General features: G+C 45.8%; 1 protein-coding gene across 2 annotated transcripts; it reads left to right on the forward strand.

Moving 5' to 3' along the window:
* Window positions 1-9,357: 9,357 nt before the first annotated feature.
* CHMP7 (charged multivesicular body protein 7) lies at window positions 9,358-21,746 on the forward strand. Of its 2 annotated transcripts, XM_061199414.1 has the most exons (10): window positions 9,358-9,720; window positions 11,612-11,783; window positions 17,018-17,203; window positions 17,340-17,473; window positions 18,330-18,378; window positions 18,612-18,731; window positions 19,022-19,120; window positions 19,332-19,392; window positions 19,887-20,066; window positions 20,294-20,433. In XM_061199414.1, the coding sequence occupies exons 1-10, from the start codon at window positions 9,422-9,424 to the stop codon at window positions 20,344-20,346; spliced, it is 1,353 nt and encodes a 450-aa protein (XP_061055397.1). In that variant the 5' UTR covers window positions 9,358-9,421; the 3' UTR covers window positions 20,347-20,433. The 2 variants fall into 2 exon arrangements, with proteins under 2 accessions (XP_061055397.1, XP_061055398.1); XM_061199415.1 differs by lacking the exon at window positions 19,332-19,392 and having other exon boundaries at window positions 20,294-21,746.
* The last annotated feature ends 1,907 nt before the right edge of the window (window positions 21,747-23,653 follow it).

Genomic DNA, 23,653 nt, shown 5'->3' on the forward strand with positions numbered 1-23,653 from the left:
ATACCCCAACTAAAAGACAGAGACTGACAGAGTGGATAAAAACAAACAACACTCAACTGTATGATGTCTACAAAAAAAGAAAAGAAAAAAAGCGATGTAGACACAGATAGACAAAAAGTAAAGCTGTAGAGAAAAATATACTAACACTAAAACTAGAACGGTGGAATGCCTATATTAATTTCAGACAAAGCAGACTTCGGAGGAAGGAAAATCATCAGGGATAAAGAGGGGCAACATGCAATGAAAAAAAAAAGGTCAATTCTCCAAGAAAACTTAGCAATCCTTAATGTGAATGCACCTAACAATAGAGTGTCAAAATATACGTGAGGCAAAAATTGACAGAAATGCAAGGAGAAATAAATGAATCTACTATTAAAGCTGAAGACTTCAGCAGCCTCTATCAGTAACGGACAGATCCATCAGGCAGAGAATCAGTAAGGACCTAGCTGAGCTCAACACCACCATTAATCAACTGCATCTAATTGACATCTATAGTCTACTTTTTCCAACAGTAGCAGAATACACATTCTTATCAAGCTGACATGGAACATTCACCAAGATAGATCACATTCTGGACCATAAAACACCCCTTACCAAGTTTTAAGGAATAAAAATCCTACAATGTCTGCTCTCAAACCACAATGGAATAAAACTATAGAAATCTATAACAGAAACATCTAGAAAATCCCCAGATACTTGGAAATTAAACAATAATTGCTAAACCACACATGGTCGAATGAAAAAGGATTGAGAGAAATTAAATATTTTGAACAAATGGAAATAAAAATAAAATTTATTAAACTTTGTGGGCTGCAGCACAAGCAGGGCATGGAAGGAAATTTATAGCAATGAATGCACATATCAGAAAAGAAGGAAGATCTAAAATCAATAATCTAAGATTCCACCTTAGAAAACTAGAAAAAAAAAAGAGCAAGTTAAATTCAAAGTAAGAGGAAGAAAAGAACAAATAAAAATTAGAGCAAAAATCAATACAACTGAAAACAGGAAATTAGTAAAGAATATCAACCAGACCAAGCTGTCTCTTTGAAAAGATCAGTAAAATTGAGAAATCTCTCGTGAGGTTGAGGGGACGGGGTGGGGGGGAAGAGAGAGAAACAGAGACCATAACTATTGATCCCAGGGATGCTGACAGAATAATAAAGGAATATTATGAACAAGTCTATGCCTATAAATTTGATAACCCAGATAAAATGGACAAATTCCTTGAAAGAAACAATCTACAAAAACTTACACAAGAAGAAATAGACAATCTGAATTGGCCTATATCTATTAAAAAAATCAAATCAGTAATTAATAAACTACCCAAACAGGAAGCACCAAGCCCAGATGGGTTCACAGGTGAGTTCTACCAACCATTTAAAGAAGAAATTATTCTAATTCTCCATAATCTCTTCCAGAAGATAGAAGCAGAGGGAATACTTCCTAACTCATTCTATGAGGCCAGCATTACCCTAATATCAAAACCAGACATAGACATTACAAGAAAAGACAACTACAGACCAATATCTCTCAAATATAGATGCAAAAATCCCCAACAAAATATTAGCAAATCTAGCCAAGCATAAGAAGAATTATACACCATGACCAAGTGGGATTTATCCCAGGTATGCAAGGCTGGTTCAGTATTTGAAAATCATTCAATGTAATCCACCACATCAACAAGCTAAAGAAAAAAACTGTATGTTTATATCAAAAGATGCAGAAAAGCATTTGATAAGATCCAGCACCCATTCATGATAAAAACTCTCAGCAAACTAGGAATAGCAGGGAAGTTCATCAACTTGATAAAGAACATCAACCAAAAAACATACAGCTAACATCATACTAAATGGTGAGAAACTAGAAGCTTTCCCCCTAAGATCAGGAACAAAACAAGCATGTCCCCTCTCACCACTCTTTTTCAACACCATGCTGGAAGTCATAGCTAATGCATTAAGAAATAAAAGGTATACAGATTGGGATGGAAGAAATAAAACTGTCTTTGTTTGCAGATGACATGATTGTTTACGTAGGAAATCCAGAAGACTCAAAAAAAACCCAAAAAACCCTCAGTGGAACTAATGAGCATTTATAGCAAGGTTGCAGGATACAACGTTAATATATAAAAGTTAATTGCCTTCTTACATACCAGTAATGAACAGGTGGATTTTGAAATGGAAAACACAATACAATTTACATTAGCACCCCCAAAATTGAAATTCTTAGGCATAAATCTAACAAAATATATTCAAATCTGCATGAGGAAGACTACAAAGCACTGATGAAAGAAGAGCTAAATAAATGGAGAGATGTTCTATTTTCATGGATAGGAAGACTCAATATTGTCAAGATGTCAATTCTTCCCAAATTGATCTACAGATTCAACATAATCCCAGTCAAAATCTTATTTTGTGGATATCAATTAACTGATTCTAAGGTTTATATCTTGGTATTTACCCCAAATGAGTTAAAAATGTATGTCCATACAAAAACGTGCACATGGATGTTTACAGAATCTTTATTCATAATTGCCAAAACCTGGAAGCAACCAAGATGTCCTTCAGTAGGTGAATGGGTAAATAAACCGTGGTACATCCAGATAAGAGAATGTTATTCAGCAATATGAAGAAATGAGCTGTCAAGACATGAAAAGACCCTGCTGATGAGACTCCCCCTCCCCCTCCAGTTCTCATATATGCAAAGACTGTTCTGGCCAGTGTCATTTTATTTTTGCCCTCTTGACAAATATTCTAGAGGCTGAGGTTGGACTGTATAGGTAGATCCATACTGGATGATATTGTTTTAGGGGCTAAAGGGGAGAAACTAAAAGTGTTCTACTCTTTTTTCTACAGTGTTGACATCTTTCTAATGTATCTATTTTTCTCGTTGCATCTTTTCTACTTCCGTACACTTGGTGTACTGGGTTAAATGGCTAGTACTGTTTTGGCTCTGTGAAAACACATTTGTGAGAAGAGTAAGTAGTGACTTCTTTCAAACTGTTAGATGCCGAAACTTTTAAATCCCAATTTTGTCCAGATCTTACCAGATGCTATTGTACTTGAATGGTTAATAAAACTGCGTAGTGCTAGTGAAAAAAAAAAGTTTCTCTTGAAGGCAGGCCTTTAGAAAAATCTAACACTACTTCAAAATGATACTTTCCCCCTTTCCCTGCAGAAAGCAAGAGGTTTTTGTTTTTGTTTTTGTTTTTAATCTTCACTGTGAGAACCTGGTAGAGCTCCTGGAAGTAAAACACAATAGTCTGGGGATTCCCTCTAAGACTGGCCTTCCCTGGTGTCTTTAATTTTCAGATTTATCCACACATACAGTACTGGTTTTCCTACTATGATACTGGTTCCCAGGGAGGATTTTGCCTGTAGGTTTCTGCTCTAGTAAGTTGTGATTCTCTGTATCTGCCTGTCTTTCTCTCCAATTTTTGTAGTAGAAGTTTGCCCTTTGATCTCAATTCTCTGATGGATCTAAGAGTTGTTAATTTATTGTTTTTTTCAGCTCTTTTCTTGTTTGGACAAAGTGATGACTTCCAAGTTACTTACACGCTGGACTGGAAATATAGAACAATTTAGAAGGAAAGAGTGGCAGAGAAGACAGTGAGATTAAAAAGGGATAATTTCTTTGGAGTAAAACTGAATAGTTTCACAAATGGTCACTGAGGCATTCTAGAAGATCATGGTTGTTAATGGGTAGACAGCAACAGCCTCCTGTGGTTTGCAAGTTTTGAAGAAAGAAGAAAGGGGATTTCCCACATCTGTGATTGCTCTAACCCCTCTGTCTGAACATGCAGGCAATTAAATTTAGAGGCATTTCAGCCCAAAACAGCTAAGAAACAAATAGTCATTCAAATAAATAAAAGATACAATTACTGTATTAGTACATTATATTTGGATAAATATTCTTATGCTGTAAAGGATAGGCCTTGATGAAATTGTTTCTTTACTCATAGTTTGATCAATTAAATTCATTCATTTATTCATTCAACAAACTGAGTCCTTAGGATGTGCCAGGCACTGTGCTAGAAACAAACATAATTAAGAACACACACACACAAAAAAAAAAAAAAGAACACAGTCCCTGGGCTTCCCTGGTGGCGCAGTGGTTAAGAATCTGCCTGCCAATGCAGGGCACACGAGTTCGAGCCCTGGTCTGGGACGATCCCACATGCCGCGGAGCAACTAAGCCCGTGAGCCACAACTACTGAGCCTGCGCGTCTGGAGCCTGTGCTCCGCAACAAGAGAGGCCGCGACAGTGAGAGGCCCGCGCACCGCGATGAAGAGTGGCCCCCACTCGCCGCAACTGGAGAAAGCCCTCGCACAGAAACGAAGACCCAACACAGCCAAAAATAAATAAATAAATAAATAATTTAAAAAAAAAAAAAAAAAAAGAACACAGTCCCTACCAGGAAGGCACTTAAGCTAGTCAGAGAGACAGGCACACAAACAGAAACTTAGAAAACAATGCGGCACATTAAATAATAGAGAGGTACACAGGTTATAGAAAAATAAGGAGGGACACCCAATCCAGCCTGGAGCAGGAAGGAAGGAAGAGGAAAGAAAGATCGGGGAAGTCTCCCATAACACAGCGGTGCCTGGTTTCTTCCCCTATAAACCTTGTAGGCTAAGAATAATGTATTTTCCTTCTCAGTCCTCTTTTAGCCAAGTCCTAATGGCTGTAAATCGTAGAGATAAGAACTAGAAATAACTGGATAATGCAACAGGGCATGCATATTTCTACAAAAATGATGAAGCATCCCCAATAAGCAGGTGAGATGACACGGAGCATCGTGCAGCATGGAGGCATTGTAGTAGCATCTGCAGAGTTTGTGCTTTATGGCTGAAGTGAGGCTGCTTCGGTGTCTGGCCAAAAACATATTGGAGCATCAGTAAATAAATATCACTGCCATGATACGCTGACGTTTAGGTGGCATTTTGTTCTTCAGACTCCGCAGAACTAAAGAACTTCTGCAATCACACATCTACAGTAGATACTACATTTAGAAGCAGAAGGTGGGCGCTAGAAAAAAACTCAAGATCGTAACATAGAAACCTTTAATTCACAGAGGAGGAATCTGAGAGGAAACCTGCTTGTCTGAGGCCATGCAGCTCTTTACTAATAGAGATGAAACAAGAATGCAGGTCTAGGTGATTTCTTTATTTATTTTTTAAAAAATTGAATAATATCTAAGTGTTGAGCTATGTGCTGGGTACAAAATATGAAATTTATACTCACTGATACTTCTCTACTGTCCTCCACTTAACCTCCTGCCACAAGTATCATATAGTCTCACTCATAAATACTTTAGATGTATCTATAAGATAGACTTTTAATAAAACATAATCACCATATCATTGCACTCAATTTGCTAATATCATCAAATACCCAGTTTAATACTGAAAGTATCTAATGATCATAGATGGGTTTTTATGATTGTTTGTGTAAATTGGACCCAAATCAGATCTAATAACATTGCCCATTAAACGTCTCTTTGTTGCCATTATTTTTTTTTAAGAAACAAGGTCATCATCTAGTAGAATACCCCAGTCTGGATTTTGCTAATTGCAACCTCAGTTTTCACTAACATGTTCCTCTACCTTCTGATTTTTTTTTTTTTAACCTCCATCAACTAGTACTTAGATCTAATGCCTTGATCAGATTAAGGTTCAATTTTTTGAAAAAAATACTTCATAGGTGGTTCTGTGTACTTTCCATCACATTACTTCGGGAGGCAAGTAATGTTGGGTTGTCTTTCCTTTTGTGATGTTAACATTAACCAGCAGGTGTTGTCAAACTGACCCATCCAGCCGAAAATGCCAAGGGTGCTATGTTAGATGGGGTGTTCAGACAAGGCCTTTCTGATGAAGTGACCTTTAAGCTGTGACCTAAGGATGAAAAAGAGCCAGTCCTGCAGAGTAGAGGAAGAGTGTAGCAGTTGGAAGCCCGGCAGTGTGAAAGAGCTTGCCATATACCCAGCCGCCCCTCTCAGGATCAGCAGAGCTTTCTTTCCATTCTCCACCACCCCCAGTAGCTCTTCCAATCTCCAACAGGTGGAAGCAGAGAACTCTGCGCCCAGAGGTGTCAGGAACCCAGTGGCACTTTGAGATACAGGTGGTCACAGGTACACAACTTTGCTCTCCTGAAAACGCTTAGGAGCAGGACTATTTTATCAGACTCAGAGATCTAGGGGAGAAAACAACCTGGTCTCTCTCATGACACAAACCAACCAGCCATTTTATAGGACATGAGAGCATGGTCAAAATATGGTTCTCAGGGTACAACTCATTTGCTCACATTACATACTATTCTTCTTTTCTGGAATGTTCTCCACCAGACTCAAAATAGTCGTGGTTCAAGTTTCTCTTCTGAAAAATGGAAAAAGTGCCAGAACATCTCACAGGGTTGTGTCAAAGTCTGGTCTTTGTTTACAAAGCCAGACACCAGTTAAAGTGCTCAGGATAGATTTTAATCAGTAATATACTATTGCAATAGAGAAAAGAGCCCAGGGTGATAACTTTCATTTGTACAGAGGTGACGGGGCTCTTTAAAGGGAGAACGAGGGAATAGGGAAGAGGGTGAGGGTGTCTCAGTAGGGTCAGGGCAGTGAAAAATTACAAACTACAGTAAGGGAGGGTTGATCCCTGTAAAACTCATTTGGGTTTGCTCACTAGGGCTTATCAAAGTAAAACTCCTCCCCTCCCACAGAGGCCAGGAGACAGGAGCCCTGTCTTCGGGTGTCGGCTGGAACATACAGTAAATTTTTTGACAACCTTGAGTTTTCTCACGTAGCCATGTTAAGGGGGGCTAGGGTCATCCAATGACTATGCCTCGAGCTCCCAGAAACCATGTTAGTGTTTGTTCATGTCTTTATGGGCCAAGATGGACAGGTATAGTTAAGAAGAGGCTTCAGAGGAACCTGTCCAGAGTGGGGTCGAGGAAAATTTCTGTCAGTTGTTATGAGTATTAAATGAGATACTGACTGTGAAAGTACTTGTAAGACTATAACACAACACATTAGTATCGATGGACACATTCATTCACGTAACCAATCATATCCCTTCCCCTCCTTCAAAATGCTTATTAAAATTCTTCCTTACACTGAGTCCCAACTACTAAACATCCTGCCACTCAGTGATAGCACCTACTACATTATGTGCTAGGTATTTTACATACATCATAACATTTCCTTCAAACAGCCCTATTAGGAAATATTATTTTACAGAAGAGGCTCAGAAAGTTTAGGTACTTGATCAAGGTCACACAGCCAGTGAGAGGCAGAAGCCAAATTTACATTCAACTCTTATGATTGTTACCTGGTTCCATTAAACAAGAAACTCCTTTCACTCTTTTTTTTTTTTTTTTTTTTTTGCATTTCATTACTTATTTAATGTTTAAGCTCTCACACTAGATTTTTACAAGCTGGTGAACACTGACAAATTATTTCTCCCACAGAACTATAACCACGTTCCCAGACAGTATAAATATATGGTTGAGCTAATGTTAATACACATCACCATTTTATCCATTACATAATAAAACAAATGGTCAAGTATCCAAATATTAAGTTACACAGCTCAAAAGGCGTATAAAATATTAAATGTCTGCTCAATTCATTAGCAGAGACCCACTTCTTTTTTTTTTTTTTTTTTTGCAAGAGAGGTTGGGAATCACACTTCAAACAAAAATAAGTTGGTAAACAACTTCAGGTAAGTATGAAAAAAAATTACAAGAATTTCAGAAATTTTATGATTAAGAATTGTTTTCGCTACAATAACCAAGTATTTCTACCCCCAAAGTGCAAACATTAAAATTAACTATAAGGCTTTTTTGCCTGGAGACCTTAAAAAACATGTGCTTCTGTACAGGCAGATTTTCAAAATGGAGGTGTTCTATAACAGCACAAAATGAGATTTATTATTTATAAATAATCATTGTTTCTAACCACTCTTATGGGGGCATCTTTGTGGAGTATAATGCATTTCTACAGTTCACTTGTCTGCATAGAGGTCGTGCTGTGCCTGGCAGTAATTTCCACTGCCCTTCAGAAACTCCATAAACGTGTGACCAAGAACACCACAGATCTGAGGAATATGTCTACTCATTGAAGACTGTGGCCTAATCATACAGCTGGTCCCGAGGCGGCGGCGGCAGGGCAGGGGCGGCGGTAGTCGTCGCGGGGCGGCGGCGGCTTCGCGGGCTTTGGCTGGGGCACCGGACTCGCTCCTGCAGCGAGCGGCTCCGAGAAGAGCGCGCAGCCTCGCCGCCCCGCAGTCCCGAGAGCCAGTATGCGTGCGGAGGCCTCCTTTCGCCTTTTAAAAGGTTCAGTTAAAAAGAAAACCAATTTATTCTTAACACACTGGACGTGTTTCTTGCTCATGAGATTTTTTTTGTGAGACTCGAACAAGAGCCTAAGATATTAGAAGGGCAAGAGTCAAGTTACTCACCTTTCAGTTTATGAAATATTTCTACGGAACCACTATGCGTGGTAGATATTTAAGCCATTGCTTAAATATCAGGACACAGACTAGTAAATGCTAAATTGTTCAGTCCAGGAAAGAGATCATCAGGACAGTCGGAAAAGGTTCCAAGGAAGATTGGGAGGGGGGGAGGGGGGGCGCCGCGTGGTATGTGGGATCTTAGTTCCCTCACCAGGGATGGAACCCATGCCCCCTGCAGTGGAATAGCGGAGTCTTAACCACTGGACCGCCAGGGAAGTCCCTCAAGGACGATCAGAATTAAGCTGGATCTTAAGGGATCCATAGGATATTGATTCTGAGAAGGAAACAGAGGGACACTCCAGAAGGTGGGGAGCAAGTAGAAGCTTATATATCCCTGAAATTCGGCGTATACACTGTCACAGAGCTTGAGTGACCAACAGTGTCGTTTATCCGCTGATATTACGGTAAACGGAAGCTAACTTGGAAGTTTAAATTAAACGTCCGAAGTAAGAACGCCTGGTCTAGGAGCACTAAACGGTGATCCACGCGGGCGATCCTGGTACCTCTGGCGCCCCTTAGCGGGACTCTCCAGTCCTACTACCTGAAACCACCGCAAGTCTGAGCATAATCGTTTGCCTCTCTACAACACTATGCCAAACTCCACGATTACCGAGGGGTCGCGACACGCACTTACCCGCCGCGCAAGCGCTACGTCCTCCTTTCCGCACAAAGGCTGCGGGAGGAGGGGTCGGCGCAAGCGCTCTGAGTTTCTCGGAAAATAGGGTCATCATCCCGCCTCCTGGCGCAAGCCGGTAGAGAAACGCATGCGCTGTGAGGAAGCACGGGACTTATTTCACGCGGCGGTGACGTAATGACAGAGGAGGAGGTGGCCCAGGAACGGAAGCCGGGAAGGAACCAGGGCGGAAGGGGGTCAGGGCCAGTGCTGTGTTCGGAGCCTCGGCTGGGCTGGGGTTCCAATGTGGTCCCCGGAGCGGGAGGCCGAGGCCCCGGCCGGCGGAGACCCGGCGGGCCTACTGCCCCCCGAGTGGGAGGAGGATGAGGAGCGCTTGTCCTTCCTGTTCTCCGCTTTCAAAAGGAGTCGCGAAGTGAACAGCACCGACTGGGACAGCAAGATGGGCTTCTGGGCGCCGTTGGTGCTGAGCCACAGCCGCCGCCAGGGGGTGGTGCGCTTGCGTCTGCGGGACTTGCAGGAGGCCTTTCAGCGCAAAGGCAGCGTCCCGCTGGGGCTGGCCACCGTGCTGCAGGACCTGCTGCGGTGAGGGCGGGCCCGTTCCGGGGGCGGGGCGGCTCCCCGCGGGCAGGGACCCAGGCCGTTCGCCCAGCCCGGGGTCTGGCCTCCAGGAGCCGTCTGTGTTTGCTCAGTGGGCGAAGAAGGAGGCCGGGTTAGGGGTGTTTGGAGGGAGAGGGAGTCGGGGTATGGGGGGAGATTGAGGGGCCAGGATAGCCTGATTAGATGAGATCCAGACGGTAAGAGGAGAAGCGAGCCTGGCGGAGGTGACAGTGATTTGTCTGGACTGGAATCCCGTTATGTAGTTATTTCATAGGGGCTTCCACATTTGAATAACCCCGGAACAGAATGTCTGTGAGACAGGATTTATTGAACTAAGGAAGGGCAGAGCTAAGAAGAAGGTAGTGGTGGGGAAGAGGCCTGTACGGGTCTTGCCAGCAGCCTCCACCCCATCCCCGCCACAGGTCATGTGTCTGGCCTCTCTTGGTGACCCGAGAAGGTCCTGTAGGTGCTACCTGTGCGACAGGTGCAGGGTTTTGGAGGTTCCTGAGGCGGTAGCATGCACATCAAACAGACGTACTGCACTTCGCAGCGGGCAGGTATTATGCATACACCATCTGGCTCCCTCAGCAGTCCTGTGGGTGAGGTGACAGAATTATCCTCAGCAGACAGAAGAGGAAGCTGAGCCACAGAGAGATCGAGCGACTTGCTGGGGGTTACACAGCTGGATAGAGGTCATGCCGGGGCTGGACCCCTGGTCTTCTGATTCTAAAGCATTTGCGCTTCGCTATCACAGTGACTCCCTCCGTGACTGAAGACGAAAGTCAACTTTGATATGTTGCTTTTAGCTCTCTGCTCTTCCTGATTAAGAGATCTCCCTTCTCCCCAGCCCCCTTCCCTTGGTGACATTGATGGGGCAAGCCATTTCTGGACGTTCACCTTTCTAGGAAAGTGTACTGTGGGCAGTTTCAGTTCATGCCCAACGTGGGGAGACAGTAGCTGAAAAAGTCAGTGAGGGGCAGGAAGAGTCTGGGCTTCCTTATTACAACAGGACCATCCTCTGCCACTTCCCACCCAGAGACCTTTAGTACCTCGATTTCTCCTCTCCTGACTGCTGGCACTCCACTGATGCCTCTTGGTGCTTGATGGGGTCTGGGACCTGAAGAATTTCTCAGGGAGATATTTTTCCATAGAAGCAGCATAGCAGAGTAGTTAACAGCTTTGCGTGAGGGCCAGATGGCCTGGGTGCAAATCTTGGCTCTGCCACGTGCTAAATTATGTGACAGAGGAAAAATAACATGCCCCTCCATAAGCCTCAGTTTGACCAGTTATAAAATGTGTTGATAATTATACTTAGGTTTATTGTGAGTATTCGAAGAGACACTCCTTATGTAGCCCTTAGCATAGTGACTGGCCCATGGGAAGCATTCAGTAAATTTAGCTACTTAACCCTAGTACCATGAAATGCTTGTGTCTTATCTCCACCCAAGCTTAGGAATAGCAGAAAACCCTTTCTCTGAACGCCTTGGTATTCTTCCTCATGTCTTGCTCTTGACATTAATCCATTATTGCTGTTTTCATTTTATCGTTTTGAGCTCCGTTTGTAACGGGAAGTCTCAACATAGGCTGTGTGGCCTCCTGTGCCTCTCTGTAGTCTTAGTGGAGAGCTTGCATTTTGGAGCCAAGTTATAGTTTAGCTTTGGCCTCTGTCATCTTCTCAGTCCCTCAATTTTTTCTTGCAGAAAATTGTGAGGCTTAGAGCTGGAGCATAAACCGTACTGCTCCCAGTAGCTGGCACGGAGTAGGTGCCTGGTAAATGGTGTTTATGAGGATGATCAAATTCCTCTTTGGGGGTAAGGAGGGAGGTCGGGACATTGCAGTAAGCCTACTACATGTCTTTTTCTTTCATTGCCTGCAGTCGAGGGGAGCTGCAGCGGGAGTCAGACTTCATGGCCAGTGTAGACAGCAGCTGGATCTCCTGGGGGGTCGGAGTCTTCCTGCTGAAGCCCCTCAAGTGGACTCTTTCCAATATGCTAGGGGATAATAAGGTTCCTGCCGAGGAGGTGCTCGTGGCCCTGGAGCTTCTTAAGGTGGGTGTTCAGAAGCAAGAGGTCTGGGTGTCATCTGGAGTGATGGCAGGACCCTCCACGTTCCTTGGGTTGCTTGGGTGAATGGTTAGAAAAAGAACAGATCTTTTTTACACAGTGACAGAGTTGATAACTGAGTTTATCTAACCTCCCTTTCTCTGTACTTTGTAGTATTTAGTTGTTATTTGGACCTGTACATTTCAAGGGTGAGCCTCTGTCTAGGAATTGTCAGTTAACACACAGTTGATTCTTTTCTGTATTTGTAGGGATTAATGATAAACTAAAGTTTAGAAAATGCTTTGCCTTCTGTAGTTTATGTGCAAAAATTTCTTTCTGAGGACCTTAGACTTTCAGCTTTGCCTTCCCCTAAATCAGCGAACTAGGCTCAGATGTCCTTCTTTTGTACTTACTTACCTCCATCAAAGAAGCCACCAGGCCCTTGATCCCTTCATGCTCTCCTGGTCAGTCGGCTTCCTCCTGGCCTGCCTTCTGTCTGCAGCCCAGAGCATGCAGCTGATGCTTGACTGCTTCCCTTATCAACACGCTCGGGTGCCTCTGCAGCTCTCTCGGGCCACACCAGAGACACCAGCAAATCAGCCACCTTAGATCAGCCCCATGGTCCACCATCCCTGCCAGAGAAAATCACTGTATCGCCAAGCCTGGGGCCCCTTTCAAGGTCCCCAGCTTTAGGAGGGCCCTGGGAGCCACTCCGCAGGCCAGCGTTCTTGTCCCCTCTGGCCCTCCCACACGCCTTGCATTCTCTGCAGTCACTGCACTGAGAAGGTAGAACCCCCTTAGTCGTGCCTTCAGCTGTCTGTCCTCCCACCTCCAGTTTGACTTCCTCTGAGCCCTGCTTTCTCCCCAAGCTCAGAGGATGAAGTGTCCTTCCTGTGTTCCACATGTGCTCTCGAGTCTGTCCCTACCCTTTGTGGCATCTGTGACCCTCCAGATCTGTATATTCCTTCCCCCTCTCTGTCGGTGCTCTCCTTCTTCAGCCTCTAAACCCACTCTGGTTCTCCCATCTCAGGATGACTCCTTGTGGGACCTGGGGCCCCTCCTAGTCACCGCTCTGTCTCTCCTTGTTGTCCCCACGTCCTCACCTCCACACACCCTTTAACCCAGGGCAGACCTGCTTCACCCCCATCATTCCACCCGATTGCTGTGGGCGAGGTTATAGTAACCTTAAGTGTGTGCGTGTGTGTGTTTATAAAGTTGACTGAACACCAGGTGGCAGAAGTAGACTCGGAGACAGTGGTTATTTTTGAAACTCACAGACCAAGCCCAACCTCAGGGCCCTTGCATAGCCCTGGAGGCTTCCACACCGCTGGACGCAGGTCGGAATCCCCCGCCCCTGCCCCGTGAGAAGCTCCAGTTTCTCCTCACCTCCACAGACGCCCCCCCAGCACCACCCTTCGGCCTGGGGAGCAGGTCTCCAAAATCTACCAACCCTCTCTGTCCCCCGGGAGTTTTGACTGAGCAGCATGCATTTTCTTCAGGGGAACACCTCTCTCCCTTTGCGCTGCACCCCCTCCCCGCCCAGGGCCCTGACCTTCAGGACCTCCAGGGCTCAGCCAAGACCTCACAGTGGGGTGTGGGGTGTTTTAGGTGGTTCTGGGCCAGCTCCATCCCTCCCTGCGGTCTTTTACCTCTGGGGTCCTCCAGTCTGGAGCAAAGAGAGGTAGATCCATTTATCCCCACAGATGTGATTTTGGACTCAGTCTTTTGAGAGCAAACGCAGAGATGGAGGTGGGAGTGGAATTACATAGGTCTTCTAAGAACCAACAATAATTTTTGACAGCAAAGTAGTCTAATCCTATTTAGGTAGAAAAATAAATTTAGCTCTTCAGGGGCATGGACTGTTAAATCTGTACCCAGCTTACATCACTAAATAGAACACTTCATACTTATTCTCTTTCGGTGACATTTGCTATCAAATATATGGTGACCTCAAAGATGCAGTTTTCTCCTGGGTTAGAGACTTGTTTTCATGTGTGAAAATAAAGGGTCTTATCTGGATATTTTTATAAAACAAAAAAGCCCGTTTCTGCGGTAAATTGATTTTCCCAAGTCTAAACACAGAAGGCAGCCAGCAACTTTTAATTTTATTTGAAAAAAATACCAAAAAGTAAAAATTGCCCATAGATTTTGCTATTTAAAAATTTAAAGAAAGAAGTTAAAGTTTCCTTTCTATTCATCCCATTTCCATCTCTTTGGGTCCATTCCCTTCCTGCTTGTGTCTGTAAAAACACACGCATCTTTTCTTATTGAGCCTATTATATTACTTTCCATTGTATCTTCTTGTTGGCATTTAATACTTCCTGGAAATCTTATTTACTTGTTTACTTATCTACTATATAAGCTGTCTCCCCTACCAGAAGGAGAAGTTCCATGGGCTCTGGGAACAGTGCCTGGTACATAGTAGAGAGTCAGTAAATATTAGTTAAGTAAATAAATGAATATACACATACATACATATGTATATACATACACTCCATTTTTTTTTCCAGAAATGGAATCTGCTTTCACCTATTGGTCTGCAACCTCCTTTTTTTTTATTTTTCACCTTAGTATATCATGAGCATCTTTCCAGGTCCCTACACAATATAGATCTACTTCATTCTTTTGGATGGCTGCAGAATAATCTATAAACACGCCACAATTTATGCAATAGTTACCAAATGGATATTTGAGTCATTCCAATTTCTCCCTACTACAAAAAGATACTTCTTTGACAGCCTTGTGCCTACATGTATGTACTTCTACTTTTATTTTTATGGAATTGATTTCTAGAAATGCATATGTACATTTTAAATTTTAACAGAAATTGCCAAATTACTTTTCAAAAGTTTGTATAAATTTACACTTTCATGAAGATTGCATTAAAGTGTCCAGTCTCTTCATATCCTTGCCAGCACTGGATACCAGCAATCTTTCAAATTTTGCCCATTTGATGAACAAAAATGATACTTCCTATTTGTGATTTGAGCATCTTTTCACCTATCTACTGGCCATTTACATATTCCTTTCTGTGAATTGCCTCTTTATATCCTTTGCCTGTTTTTATTTTGGATTCTTTGTCTTTTATATTAATTTGTAGGAGTTCTTTATTAGGGATAGATAGATATATAATATATTTAGTATTAAGAATGTTAATATTGTTTCCCAGTCTCTTGTTTGCTTTTCACTTTTATTTATGATGTCTTTTACTATATAAACGTTTTTATATTTCTACAGTCAGAGTTCTCACATTTTCCTTTATGGCTCTTGAATTTCTCCTCTTGCTTAGGAAGGCATCCTCTACTTCAAGGTTACCAGATTTTTAAAATATTTTCTTCGAATTATTTTATACTTTCATTTTCTCAATTTAAGTTTTAATAATTCGGTATGTATTTTTGTATATGTGGTAGAGAAAAACTGTTTTCTTCTAAATGGGTAGCCAGTTGTCTTAACATCGTTTGTTACTGTTGTGTACCATTAATGTATGTGTGTGTGGACAGCACACCGTTCTTACTACAGTAGCTTTGTAGTAAATGTCTTTATCTGACAGCACAGTCAGATCTAATGAAAGCTCTAGTTTCTGTCTTATTAGACTCTTCTGCTGCCTTGGATACTGTTGACCACTCACTGCTTAAAATTTTCTGTTACCTTGACTTTGTTGTCACTGCAGTGCAGGTTCTCCTTGGTTCTCCCCAAGCAGTTTCTGCATCGCTTTTGTGAGTTCCTTCATCTCCTGAACATTTTGAACGTTGGTCTTCCTTCAGCTTATTACTTTGCTCTCTGCATTTCCTTGGGTAACTCATTTATACTTGCGATTTTAACTACCTTCTATATGCTGAGGACTTTCAGATTAATATATCTCCTGTCCTGGCGTCTCCTTCGGGCTTCAGATTTTTATATCCAATTATCTCCTGTACAATCTCAAGCACCCCAAACCAACGTGTCCAAAATGGAATGTTTTGTCTTGCCTTTAAAGTATGCTTTTCCTCCTGAATTCTTCCTGTCAATCCACCCAGTCACTCAAGCCAGAGCCCAGGAGTCATCCTAGATTCCTCTTTCGCCTTTCCCCCCAGACCCAGTCACCATGGACTGTCAGTTTTATCTTTTAACTTTTGCTTGAATCCCTCCCTCTTTGTCCCTATTCCCATTGCCCTGTTCAGTCCCTCGTATTCTCTTGCATCAGTGGTCTCCCTGCCTCTGAGCCTAACTCCTACAATCCATCCTTTCCCCGTTGTCAGCTACATCTCTGTTAATCTAGCCATGGCCTTCCCTTCAGGGACTACCCACCATCTGCAGAGTAAAGGACAGCATAGAAGATACATTACACTTTGTATGCGGTAGAAGGGCTTCTGCTTTCTCAGCCCTTCCCACCCGCATCCATAAACACCACACTGGACTCAGACTCCCTGCCGTTGAGGGACTCATGACCATCCCTCTTCCCACGATGCCCTTCCCACTGACTTCACCTAATGACTTATTCACCCTACAGGATTCTGCTCAACAATCTTTTTTTTTTGTGAGCAATTTATGAACTCCTTGGGTATTCCTTCCCTGTATTTTCATAGCATTCTGTGCATACTTCAGTAAATATTTCTTGTTTACAGGAGACCAAGAGAGTAATTTCCGTGAAAGAGGAAGACAGTGGCATTGTTTTTTGGAACTTGTATTTCTTAGACTTCTCACAAAAATCCTATCCCACCCATTTGTCACATAAGACTCCTTACAGACTCAATAATGTTCCGGTTTGCAGGATTGCCATTTAGCATAAAAATGGAGAGACCAGGATTGGCAGGGAATTTAAATATCATCTCATCCACCTTCTCCAGTTGGTGAGTGGGATGCTCAGGACCCGTGAGACTGACTGGTCCAGGGTCACACGGGCTAGGCCAGCCACCAGGCCTTGGCTCTCATTCCTGGCCATTGCACTCCACCACACCACCTCATTCTCCCCTTGGGGGACCACGGGCCAGGGAGCCGCAGAGACATGAAGTCCTAGATGGAAGGGCAAGCGCACATCTGGCTCCCAATATATTACGTACCTCATTTCATCCGTGTTCCCCAGACTTTCCTCCGAGGTTTAAAAAAACACAAATCCTTTTTCCTTTTCCAAAGCTGAAGACAGGGTCGGTGCTCCCCTGCTCTTGCCTTGTGTGATCGTGGATCTGAAGCACGGGGTCAGGGCTCTCCGGGTTCCGTGGGCAGCGATCAGAGCCCGCAAGCACCTTTCACTTTCCCTGCAGGAGAAGGCTGAGGAGGTGTATCGTCTGTATCAGAACTCCCCTCTCTCCTCCCACCCCGTGGTGGCCCTGTCGGAGCTGAGCACCCTCTGTGCGGGCTCCTGTCTGGACGAGAGGACCTTCTACTTGGTGTTGCTGCAGCTGCAGAAAGAGAAGCGAGTCACCGTCCTTGAGCAGAATGGGGAGAAGGTATGGAAACTCGCTGCTCCTTCCCTGACTCACCGAGGACTTGTTCAGTGTGTACTGACATGCCCGCCAGCATCCCTGCCTGGTGATTTCTCAGCATTTGGGGTCGGGGCAGCAGTAATTTGTCCCTGTCCCTCAGATTGTGAAGTTTGCCCGGGGCCCACACGCCAAGGTCTCTCCTGTCAACGACGTAGATGTCGGGGTTTACCAGCTGATGCAGAGCGAACAGCTGCTGTCGCGCAAGGTGGAGTCCTTATCCCAGGAAGCAGAGAGGTAACTCCCCCTGAGCTGAGCACCCTTGACCCCCACCCTGGCCCTTAGAGCTGTTGTCCGTGGGCGCTTAAAAAAAAAAGGTTATTTTTTTTTTTTTTTACTAATTGTGAAAGTACTGACTGTTCAGTGCAGCCATCATGGAAAGCACAGACTATCACAAAGGAGAAAGAAATGAATTCCTCCCCCAAAGAGTACAGCTTTTAACACTACGTTTATGCTCTTCCGTGCCAGTATCCACTTAACCAGTGTTTATTGAGCTAGGCCTTGTCTTGGGGACTTGGGGATACAGTAGTGAACGAGACAGGTCTCTGCCTTCCAGGGGTCTTGCTGAGGGACCTCTGCTCTTCCCCTCCAATGACTGTGCAAGGCGTCCCTGCTAAAGGCACATTACCACTTCTCCAAAAAGTAGGGTATGTAGACATGGAATTAGAATGTGCTTGTTCACGCCCTCTTACAGTGGGAGAAACCCCACGTTGTGGGAAGGCCAGCGTCATTGGTGGTGTTAGGAAGTCACTCCCTACCTCCTGGCTCCCAGGATGGGAATTTGTCTTCAGGGTGCCTCGTCAGCATGTTTGCACACCCCCGCCCACCCGCCCCGCCCCCGCTGTGGGTTGAAACCGCTTTTCCTTGGTCCTTTGCCTTTCCCACGGGCAGACCCGCCCAGCCCGCATCTCAGCTTGCTGCAGGGGTTTGGCGGTGGGCTGTTGGGCATCGTTTTTCTGGCCATTGGGTGGAATGAATTTGATCTTCAGATTTGAAAGTACCTTCACTAAAAGTGCTACTCTTGGGGACACTTCAGGACCCTGCCACCCGCATCCTCTGGCCTCATCATCTTGAGCTGTCCCTTTGTTCGTAGGAATAAAGAAGAAGCCCGCCGGGCATGCCGAGCAGGAAAGAAGCAGCTGGTGAGTTCTCTCTCTTCCCCCCACAGCTGTGTACCTGTGCCCACAGCAAGAGGAGCCCCAGTTCAGGGAGCGACCTTCTCGGGGGGAACAGTCTGCGGGTGGCCCAGGCACCACAGCCTGTTTTACAAACCTGGGGTGGTCTTATCATCTGGGAAGTGCTCTCTTCCTCTAGCCCTTTCGCCTGCCCGGTCTGACCCTGACCATGACCATGTCTCCACACCCCGCCCCCCCAGGCCCTGAGGTCTCTCAAGGCCAAGCAGCGGACGGAGAAGCGCATCGAAGCCCTGCATGCCAAGCTGGACACTGTTCAAGGCATCCTGGACCGGATCTATGCCTCGCAGACAGATCAGATGGTAGCCACTGCCCCTCTGCCCCAGTGCTTGGCTGGTCTCTGCGGTGTCCACCGCTCATCCCCTCTGCTGTGGCTGGCTTTGCTGTTTGGAGGAGGCCTGGGTTCTTTCAGGATATGCCTGGGACTGCCTTTGCCTCTCCCATTGGGCAGTTTTGGCCTCAGTGGACATGGAGTGAATCATGCATGGGTGGGGAAAAAAAAACACAAAGCTTTCTTTTGGAGATGAAACAGTATTGTCTGTATTTTGCCCAGTGTTCTTTATCTGCACTGATAACTTTGCTTTCTCTTTAGGTTTTCAATGCGTATCAGGCCGGGGTAGGAGCACTGAAACTCTCCATGAAGGATGTCACAGTGGAGAAGGCAGAGAGCCTTGTGGATCAGATCCAAGAGGTACAGGAGGGGGTGGGAGGACACACCTACACAAGGCAGTTCCTGAGGAGAGAAGTGACTTTGTCGTACCTCCTTCTTTTCCAAACTGTTTACCTTGTGAACTTGAGGACGCTTTCCTTGATTCTCCAATGGGGCAGCATTACTTTGTAACCCTGAACACTGAGACCCAAAGACCATTCAGAGTTCAAGGCCTTGTGCTTTTCTCTTACAGCTGTGTGACACCCAGGACGAAGTTTCTCAGACTCTGGCTGGTGGGGTAACCAATGGCTTAGGTGAGTTGACATGGTGATTCCGTCTTCTTTCCTCTCTAAGATGACTTCAGCTCCTTGTGCTGTGATAGGTGTGGCCGTGGATCTGGTTTTTTTGGTGCAGGCAGGGCTGGCCCACCCTCCCCTCTCTGTGGGGCTTCTCCACAGGAGTAAGGAGAAGGAATTGGCATTTCCTCCTTGATAGGCTGTGCTAATGACCCCTTGGTGCTCCGGCGTCCCTTACTCCCTAGGCCTCTTCAAGGGCAAGGAGAAGCAGGGTCCATTCCATGATGTTAGCAAAATACACCTCCTTGATGACTCAGCTCTGTGTATGGAAAAAGCATATCTGCTTGAAGGTGTCCTCTGCCTCCCAACTCACACGATTTTTTTAATAAACCTTCAAGGAGGCCTGGGCATCTTTTGTAAAGCCAAGCTGGGTTTGCAGTCCTCAATCCTTGACTCATTAATGCATTTCCTCCCTGGACTTTATGTGTCCTTATGTCGTCTTTTCTTTCCAGACTTTGACAGTGAGGAACTGGAGAAGGAATTGGACATCCTCCTTCAGGACACCACCAAAGAACCTTTGGATCTGCCCGACAATCCCCAGGAGACGTTTCATACCAACAGTGTGCCTACCCCTAGGATCTCGGACGCTGAACTTGAAGCTGAACTTGAGAAACTGTCCTTATCAGAGGGAGGTACGGAGCTGTATTCCCAGGGCTGCTGGTGGGCTTGTGGTCCTCTGGCTGACAGTAGCGAGGCTTGAGGTTAACGTGTCTCAGCCCCGTTGCCCAATCTGCCGGAGTACCGAAGTCGGGTGAGGGAGTTGTGGGCTCATTATTCAGACTCGGTCCCTTAAACACTGGGATGCTTTCATCTCAAAGATCTACCTGGTATAGAGTTCAGTCATTTCTTCTCCTTGCAGGTTTGGTCCCAAGCAGTAAATCTCCAAAAAGACAATTGGAACCGACTCTCTAAAGCCATTGTAGGACCCTCAAGTGAAGGACCCTCATGTCAAAGAGAGACCAGGCTTGTGTGTGTGTACATAGTTATTTAAACGAGAAACTCTCAGAATGTGTTGGAAAGAGGAGGAAGGACAACCATTCTGATGTATCTGGATGCCACCACTTACTACGGGACAGATAGAATTTCCGGAAGCGTGCTCCCGAGGCGTGCTGCCAGCTGGGCTCATGGCCCTGCCTTCTCATCTTTATAGTGCCACAGTTTATACAGTTCTGTGTTTGCCCTGTCATCTCTCATAGCCTGCGGCTCCTGCCACAGGCTCAGTTAGGTTTGTCTTCCCCCACCAGCTTTGTTCCGGCCAGCGAAGGCGAAAGATTCGTGCAGCTTTGCCAAATCAAAATCTGTCCTCGTCCCCCACCCTCACTGTGTTTAGAGGAGTTTATTCTGTCAGTAGGTCCGTTACACAGCTCTTCCCAGCCCCACTCTGTTTCCATTGGTAGCGAGAAGAAGGAGAACCAAACAGCTGCCACGTTATGGAGAAACACGCAGTGTGAAAGCTTCTCCCCTGGGGTTCAGATTCTCCAGGTGTTCAGAAAGAGAGGTAACCCCTGAGTGGCTCAGAGTCGTGACAGTTGGAGAGGGGGCTTGTGGGGTTGGTGGCCATTGCCGCCTCTTCCATCTTATGCAAAAGAAGATCTGCTGACTGGAGAAATGGTTACTCTTGGTCTTTTGAACTTGACGAGGAGAAGCCCAGGTGACTACAGGGCCCCGGGTGTCCAAACCCCATATGCTTTCTTAAAAAGGCATCATCTTTGCCTTGCCCCCGTGGTGAATAAATTAAATATAACTTAAATACATAAATCAGAAGAAGCCACACAACAGCACACCTCCCCTTCTTGAGCCTGGCAGACAACAGCAGGTTGTTTGAATTTCAGAAGCATTTTACGTTGTAGCCCACCACTCGGGGCAGGGGATCCGAGCCAGGATGTGCAATAGAAGCAGAGGACAGTGGCCTCGGCCACGTCTGCTGTGTGCTCCCCCGGTCCTGCTCTGCACCCGGCCCCGCCTCCTGAAGGCCCGTCTTCCTACTTCCTTTGACGAGTGGGGGAGGATGGCGGAGGGGGACAGGCAGGAGAGGGCCTGAGTGCGCTGGCAGCAGGGAGAAGAAAAGACACCAGCCACACTGCCTCTCTGCTGCGCAGTCCCAGACGCCTGCCTGGCCCTCGGCCCTGCCCCTCCTGCTTAGGGTGACGGAGAACAGAGGGGAGGAATTTGCTCCAGGCCAGGAGCACAAATCACTGTTCAACAAGTTTCTCTCCCACTCGGCCTTGGGAAACTGAAATGTTGGGGGTGAAGAGAAACAATCACTATTTTTTCTTTTTTTACCTGGTAAATAATTAAAAGAAAAACCCTGAGCGCCTCGTCCTCGTCTCTTTTTTAGGTTGTATACAGTGCCTTGGTCCTTCCTGCATCCCCACCCTCACCTCCAGCATGCATACATGGGTTCTTTCACTGACGCCACAGGAGAAGGCTGACTGGCTTCCTAGCGGGAGTCCCCAGCTGCTGGCAAAGTGGTCAGCCTACCTGATCGCTCTCACGCCGATGCTGTTATTAAATGGCCTCTTTTGTTTAAGAACGTGTCATCATTTTCCTTACTCTTTTCCTTTCCCTCTTCCCTCTAAATGACCCACTTTCCTCGGCCCGTGTGATCGTACCATATTTTAGTCTGGCACCAGTATTTACTCAGCGCCTGTTACGTGCGTGGGGTTTGCCATCCATGGCGGGAGACAGGTTTTGAGCCTGCGAGCAGAGCTAGAACAGGCTAGAAGATATGCTGCAACACTTGGTACGTTAGCAGGTGAACCAACCAGGAAAAGGCGTCCGGAGGAGCCAAGAGCAGAGACGGTTTGAACAGAACAGAGTGAAGACAGGCTGGGGGGCGGCAAGGGGAGGGGGGGATGTAGTAGGGAACCCTCTTCACCCCCAAAAGTGTAAGTGCCTGGACTTTGAGCCTCTTATCTGCCCTCCTGTTACTCTTTCTTTCGCTGACTTGAGCTGATAAGGAGTCCTTGCTTCAGTGTTTCATCCTGGTTCTTTGCTGTGCAACAGGAAATTAAGAGAAGAGGTTGAGCCTGGGCTTGGGTCAGAGGGAAGACAAGGAGCCGCCGTCTGGTGGTGGCTGCATTTTTGGCGTTGGATTCCCGTGGGGGGCCTGGGTCAGGCCTCAGGATTCTCTCTTCTTGAAGGAGTTGACTCGGTTTAATAAGGGAGCTGGTGAGTTTTCTTCTATGTGGAGAGAGATCAGGCCCAGATGAATCAGGTTCAGATGCTGTCCTATTGGGAGTGAAGTTCCCTATGGGGTCCAGATACACAGCAAGGACATTCAGGGAACAACCTTCAAGTTAAGGGCTCAGGGAGGGCTTCATTGAAGAGATGACGGCCAAGCTCTCATTTCCCTTGAATATTTCCTTGGGTTTTAAAAATCTTGTCAAGCAATCTACAAGTTTTAGAATATCATACATCCTTAATTCCACTGAGATCAAGTAGGGAGAGAAAATGTAGCTAATCAGGTAGGGACTGCTCCTGATGCGGATCAGGAAACTTGGCTCCAGTTCTCAACTCCGCCACTAACTGGTGGCTTTGGAAACACGGGGCCTCTCATTTCTCATTCATAAAGAGACACAGACAGACAAGGTGATCCGGAAATTCTGATGGTCTTAGCGTCCTGAGCAGTCTGCTTCTCCCTTCTCTTGAATCCTTGCTGCCTCGTGACGGGAGTCAGGGCAGTGCCACAGCAAAGCCACGCCTGGAAAGGTGGCCGGAGAGTCTCCAGTCCCTGCCAGCTGGGGACATGAATGTGGTGTGCAGAGGGCAGGTGGGGGTGGGAGGAATGGGAAGGGCTCAGCCTCAGCGTCTGCTGGGCCTCCCAGAAAGCGGCTCTTAGCCAGAGCCCTGCGGCTGCGTGGGCTCCGAGGTCGGGCACCCTGTTGTGAGAGGGCCCAGGAAGGGTGAAACTGCTGTGATTATCACTGCCTGCCCAAAGGGCAGAGAGAGTGTCCAAGGTTGAGCAGACCCCGGGAAGAGGTCAGGATATTCCGGTTCAATCTGCTGGCAATGTCATCAAGGCCATCGGAAAAGAGAGAGAGCTACCAAAGCTGTTCAGAAGGACGAGGCCACTGACAGAGCTGCTGATGCACAGGAATCCAAAAGCAGCCTGGCTTTGGGGTTGACGGGGCAGTTTGGCAACTCTCTTTTCTTTTGAAGTATTTCACTGTTTTCTCCGCCAACGTCTCATTTTACTCAAGTTGCAGCTACGCTTTGG

Source organism: Eubalaena glacialis, chromosome 9 (genome assembly GCF_028564815.1).
Source record: "Eubalaena glacialis isolate mEubGla1 chromosome 9, mEubGla1.1.hap2.+ XY, whole genome shotgun sequence".
Taxonomy (NCBI): Eukaryota; Metazoa; Chordata; class Mammalia; order Artiodactyla; family Balaenidae; genus Eubalaena; species Eubalaena glacialis.

Excerpts from the sequence above, each read along its gene's own strand:
- CHMP7 (XM_061199415.1), top strand. The coding sequence starts at position 9,422 with ATGTGGTCCCCGGAGCGGGAGGCCGAGGCCCCGGCCGGCGGAGACCCG. Across the intron at positions 11,784-17,017 it reads TGGCCCTGGAGCTTCTTAAG|GAGAAGGCTGAGGAGGTGTA; the intron begins GTGGGTGTTCAG and ends CTTTCCCTGCAG. Across the intron at positions 17,474-18,329 it reads TTATCCCAGGAAGCAGAGAG|GAATAAAGAAGAAGCCCGCC; the intron begins GTAACTCCCCCT and ends CTTTGTTCGTAG.